At 36.7% G+C, this 5,686-nt stretch overlaps 1 protein-coding gene across 1 annotated transcript; it reads right to left on the bottom strand.

Moving 5' to 3' along the window:
* Positions 1-420: 420 nt before the first annotated feature.
* Positions 421-5,301, bottom strand: LOC129319192 (pentatricopeptide repeat-containing protein At3g02650, mitochondrial-like). The gene is made up of 3 exons (XM_054964185.1): positions 3,128-5,301; positions 1,465-1,789; positions 421-809 (listed from the first exon to the last, which is right to left on the bottom strand). Exon 1 carries the CDS (start codon positions 5,070-5,072, stop codon positions 3,291-3,293), a length of 1,782 nt encoding a protein of 593 aa, XP_054820160.1. The 5' UTR covers positions 5,073-5,301; the 3' UTR covers positions 421-809; positions 1,465-1,789; positions 3,128-3,290.
* Positions 5,302-5,686: the final 385 nt, after the last annotated feature.

The following is a 5,686-nucleotide window of genomic DNA, read 5'->3' as shown; positions in this document are numbered from 1 at the left end:
TAAATTATATTTTTATATATTTTATTATTTTATTCATGATCAATTTGATCTCAATCTGATCCTCAATTGAACTACTAACCCTTGAATTGCTACCTTAACCAATTCAATGATTGATTCAATTTTCAATACCTTGCTAAAAACAAACCTAACGAGGAAGAACAATGTTACAACATACCATAGATTGCAGCACAACCCCTGAATATTGTTAAAGGAAAAAACGATACAAAGCATCACTTCCAATGTGTATGAAAGAAAAAGATACCTAAGGATAAAATATTAAAATCTAAGTCAATTCACCTAAGTTGAATTTCTTGACTAATTTAATAAAATGTTTTGCTTATGACTGATTTAGTCATGATTCAACCATGATTTTAATTCTTAATCTTTGAACTAGCACCTTACCTAGTTCAATAATCAATCTGATTTTCAATACCTTGCTTGAGGATGAAGCATTAACAATATGTATGAATTCAAAATTTGAACATCAATCCTATAGAAATGAAATACCAAATATGTAAACAAAATAACACACCAAGCATGGTTCTAATGTACAACAGTACAAGCAGTATTTAGGAACATAATGCTATTGATGATTCATGATACTTCCTTCAGACAGATGAGACCTGAATGGAAGTACAACGCCTGCTTTCCAAGGATTAGCATCAAATGAATCAATATCAGTAGATGCCATCCTACTGAAAGGTCAATAGCTTGCGCGCTACTGTAGGCAAAACAAATCCAATCTGGCCTTCACTGATGTCAAACTTGACATGATATCCATTAGAGTGAATCTCTGGAGCATCCATCACCTTAAGCGAAACCGAAGTTAGTGAGACAAATTTCCAGCAAAACAGCACCAAGAGCAGAAAAGGGACATATTCTCTACCTTCCAAAAACAACTATGCACAGCCTTAATATGTACCCGAGCAAATTAATACATCTCATATAAGAACCAAAGTCGGCTAATACTTGTGACAATCTGATAGGCAATAACACAACTCTTGAATATACAACTCTTGGCACATATGATGTTGTACTTAGAAAGCCATATAGTAAAAATACCAACAAAACATGGATCATGCATATGGTTAGTTGCTTTAAACCAAATCTCAATTCATACAAGGCGAATTGTATATCCAGATTGGGACATGTGTTTGATGCCTTTCTGAACAATGATCTTTGCACCATATATAAAAAACTTTGATTGCATTATTAATAGCCAGAGCGTAGCCAACAATGCAAGCAAATCACATAACCATTCCCAGAACTTGACAGGAAAGAAAACAAGTGACACCAGTTAGTAACAATGATAGAAATGAAGCATAATACTACCTGATTTTTTTTAAGAAGAAAGTAAAGATCAAATAAAAAATTACAAAGAGTCGCACAGTTGAAGGAAGATAAAAGTATAGTTTATCAAAAATATTCCACAACAACAGAAGGTGATGAAGCAACTATACACACCTTCAGCAGTGTCTAAATGTCTTTCCGGATACTTCGGTTTCTCAGCATTCTTATTTGAATCATAGTAATTTTTAGACTAATTCAATAAAATCAAACAAACATTCTTTAGCAAACTCGGAAAACAGACTTGGAACCAATGCCTTTCTGTCCAATGTATCCAGCATTAGACCCTTTCTTTGTTGAATTTCCAACATCACAAAGCGCTCTCATATTTTCTGCATAGAAACCTTGCTCATTATCCAAAACAATAATTCCAGAATCTCAGAATAAATATCAGTTTTGGTTCCACGTTCTCTGGATAATTATTATCATCTGCACTCTGGACCTGAACCAACATGAGAAATAATTTGATAAATGAACAGAAATACAGAATATTAACCAGCAGATACTAGCAGCATAACCGACACAACATTAAACTGAATTTCCAACACTCAAAACAGTTACAAAATGAATAACTTTATGGTAATCAAACCATTCATAAACAGTGCGAAGTGAAAGTAAAAACTAGAGATGGATACCATATTCCTCGAGAATAATTGCTGTCTCAGTTACTAGCATATTTAGAATACAAGTCTAAAATAAACAATTGAATAGGTAATGTTTATCAATAACATGACACCAATATTCTTTGAGGAAGGAAGGTCAGGAGGAGTTGCAGCATACACAAATGTTGATCAGGCAAGTTCAATTACAGACAAAAATTCCACAATTAGATACTAGACCGTTGTGTTGAGAAACTTTGTTACTTGGAGATTTATATGAATTTAAAAAAAAAAAAATTGATGCTAGAAGTAACGCTGAGGACGAATATCAAGCACTAGTGCTAGGTGTATGCGAAGGAATGTGGACTAAAAGGGTGTTGGCTGAACTTAAAATTAGCATTAAATTGCACAAAGCATTGCCTTCAAGTTATTGATGTCATCGAACAACTTTGATAAGGAAAAGAGCAAGTTCATCTCCATATAGTAGTTCACGTGCAGCAGAGTTGTGCTTCTCTAAAACAGCATCCAGTGCAGATATCTAGGACTCATCACGTGATTGAGCCTTGCAAATAAGGTCGTATATCATATCTGCCACCTTTTGTAATGACATAAAAAGGCAGGAGGGGCGATTGTTCCTTATCTCTCATGCAACTGTGGATGGGCAGGTACTAATGTAGCCTTTTATGATGAAATCACGAAACTCCGGATTTCTAAGAGTCTGACATGCCAATCAATGACTTCAGGCACATAGGCTTTCTCTTCCCTCATCATTTCAGATTTCATATCAAGATTTAAAACTACAACAGTTAATCCCAAAAACACATCCATCTTAAGCTCCAACTAGAGTCAAAAGTAAATGTAACAATTATTTTATTGCATATTGGAGATCCAGCAATCATGACTAAACAGAACGCCTAATATGAATATATATATATATATATATATATAGTGTAGTATCTAAATGATCACTTAATTTAAAAACAGTCATTCAGTTTCCATTCACACATTTCTATTTTATTTGCTTCATTCCCCAGTCCAAGCAAAGAGAAGATATGAAAGTTTAGCATGGAACCTCAAAATAAATACTAACTTTAAAACCAGAATGCCAATGACATAACTGTGGGTGGAACCTTGAAACATAACAAAGCTAAACTGCATTATTAAATATTGAAGACACTAACCTCACATTACAACCATCGAAGCTTAAGTTGACTTCCTACAAATAATTTTGCCTTGAGATCAAAAGAGCAATTAAACAGTAACTAGGTATCAGAATGCTGCAAAAATTAGAAAAGAAATTCAAGCCTGAGGCCTTTCAGAATTAAGTTCATGCCAGAAGGCAGGTTAAGCCGCTAAACTAACTTTCTCGGTCTCGACAACCTCTTGCTCCATTTCCTTCACTGCTCTAATTAGGGCCCTAGTGATACCCTTGAGATACAAGCCATTCTCTTTCATTTCCTCTAGGAGCTTCTCTGCCATTTGCCAATCCAAAGCCTTCAGGCACAGAGACTGGATCAACTTCTCATATTCATCAACAGTTGGTCGGACACCAAAGTCCTTCATCTCTGCCAATAATTCCAAAGCCTTGTCAAACTGTTCTAGCTTGCAATATCCCCGTATTAGAGTATGGTAAGTTACAGGGCTCAACTCAGAATATTTCTTTTTAGCTTCTGTGAAGACTTTCTGAGCCTGTTCCATCTCGCCACCATTTGCGTAGGCACTTATAACAACAGTATAAGTATATACATCTGGTCTTAAGCCTCTAGTTTCCATAAGTTTCATCATCTCCAATGCCTGTTCCATTTCCCCAGTTTTGGAATATCCTGTAATAACATAATTGAAGACAGCATTCCCAGGAGGTGGGCCATCTGCAATCATTTTTAAGACCAATTGCTTGGCTGCACCAACATCTTTGATTCTGCATAATGCCTGAATGACAGCTGAATATGGCTTTATTGTATGTTTCTTATCTTCAACAATATCCTCTAACATCTCCAAAGCTAATTGTACAGTTTCATTATCTTGACTAAGTTGACCGATCAAAAAGTTAATAGAAGATGTTGGTATATGCTGCTTTTTCTCTCTTGCTACCACATAAACTGCATGGGCAGCTTTAGCGTTTTTCCCCTTGCAAAACCAAGATATAATCTTACCAACTTGCTCACCAGCAGGCACGCTTTCAATATCAAGCATCTTTTGACACACAGACCAAGCCCAATCAAAGAAAGATCGCCTGCAAAGAGCTTCAATTGTAAAGTAATAGGTGTCTGCGTTTGGCACACACCCTAGTTCCTCAAAATTATTGAAGACATCAAATGCAGCTTTTCCTTTGCCCAATTTTGAGAAGGAAGCTAACAATTCATTAAGAGTCTCCACCTTCAGCACTCCATTCTCTTTCTCGTTGATATCCTTAATTAAATCCCACAGGGCGTATATCTCTTTCTTCCTGAGAACACTGCATACAGCCAAAACAAGAGATTCTACAACAGCGGTGGTGACCTTAAAAGATTTGTCTTTCCAAGCCCACCTGAAGAATCTGATAAGATTGTCACCAGCAATTAGAGGGGTTTGAAGTACTTTGATCATGAACTGTTCATGTAGAATTAAACCCAGGTCATTGAGAGACGACTCCAAGGACCCATCAGGACTACTTTGAAGAAGAGACAACACATTCTCCAACTTCTCCAGATCGATCTCGTAAACCTCTTCTTTCCCCTCGTCTTGGCTCTCCTGGCCAAAACCAGAAGCAGAATCATCCATCTGCGCACCCCCAGTTTCTTCAAGAGACTCTTCATGAGGCCCATTATCCAATGGGGCATCATTGCCCATCTGAGCACCATCATATTCATCAACACCCCCAGAAGAATGCACTGGAACTTCATGACTAAAATCCTCCTTGGTAGAATCAGTAACTTGCGATTCAAAATGAGAGTGTTCAGCTGAATGCTGGGAAAAGAATCGAGGGCTCTCGCAAAGACAGGATATTTGCGGAAAATTCCATGCAGATAAGTGAGAAGATTGGACTATATCTACTAAGCTAGAATGAACAGCCGTCACCTTAGGGATTCGGATTCGGGAAGCATTGAAGTTCCGAAAAGCTTGTCTTGCAAACGCCGACCTCCACATCCTCGAAGGAACGCGGGAAGTCTCGAAAGAACTCGCTGCCGCTGGCTGGACGAAGGTGCTGGAACTCACTAACAAGCTGTTGCAAGGAGGGACCGAGGGCGAGGGGAACGGCCGACGGAGGAGGAGGAGGGAGGAACGAAGACGACAAGAACGGCCGACAACGGAGGAGGGAGGGCGATGTGCGACTGCCAGCGCCTGCGTAGGGTCGTTTGTGAGTGATAGGGGTTTGATTTGGGAACCAAATGAAATGAGTAATGAAGTTTAGCCCAAAACGCTCATTTGATTGAGGATTCGTTTGTTTTAGTTTTTTATTAAAAAAATTACTTTTTTTATTTTAAAAAATTATTTCATAAGTTTTTACTTTGGTTGTTTAATATTTTTTAAAGAATCAAAATATAAAAAATATATACTCTTTCCTTTTAAAAATATAAGGTATTTTTAATCGAATCTCACCTCTTAATAAAGTCGTTACCTACTTTTAAATTAATTCTATTATTTTATATTTACCTCTATTAAATATCTTACAATAAATATAAAGTCATTATCAATAAGATACCTTTGAAAAAGACAATAATTACACCTTAAAAAATTAAAAATGCTTTACATTTTTAAAC

The sequence above is a fragment of the Prosopis cineraria genome, unplaced genomic scaffold, assembly GCF_029017545.1.
Source record: "Prosopis cineraria cultivar Desert tree isolate PC_DT_omini unplaced genomic scaffold, ASM2901754v1 PC9, whole genome shotgun sequence".
Taxonomy (NCBI): domain Eukaryota; kingdom Viridiplantae; phylum Streptophyta; class Magnoliopsida; order Fabales; family Fabaceae; genus Prosopis; species Prosopis cineraria.
This window is presented reverse-complemented; position numbering and strand designations above follow the sequence as displayed.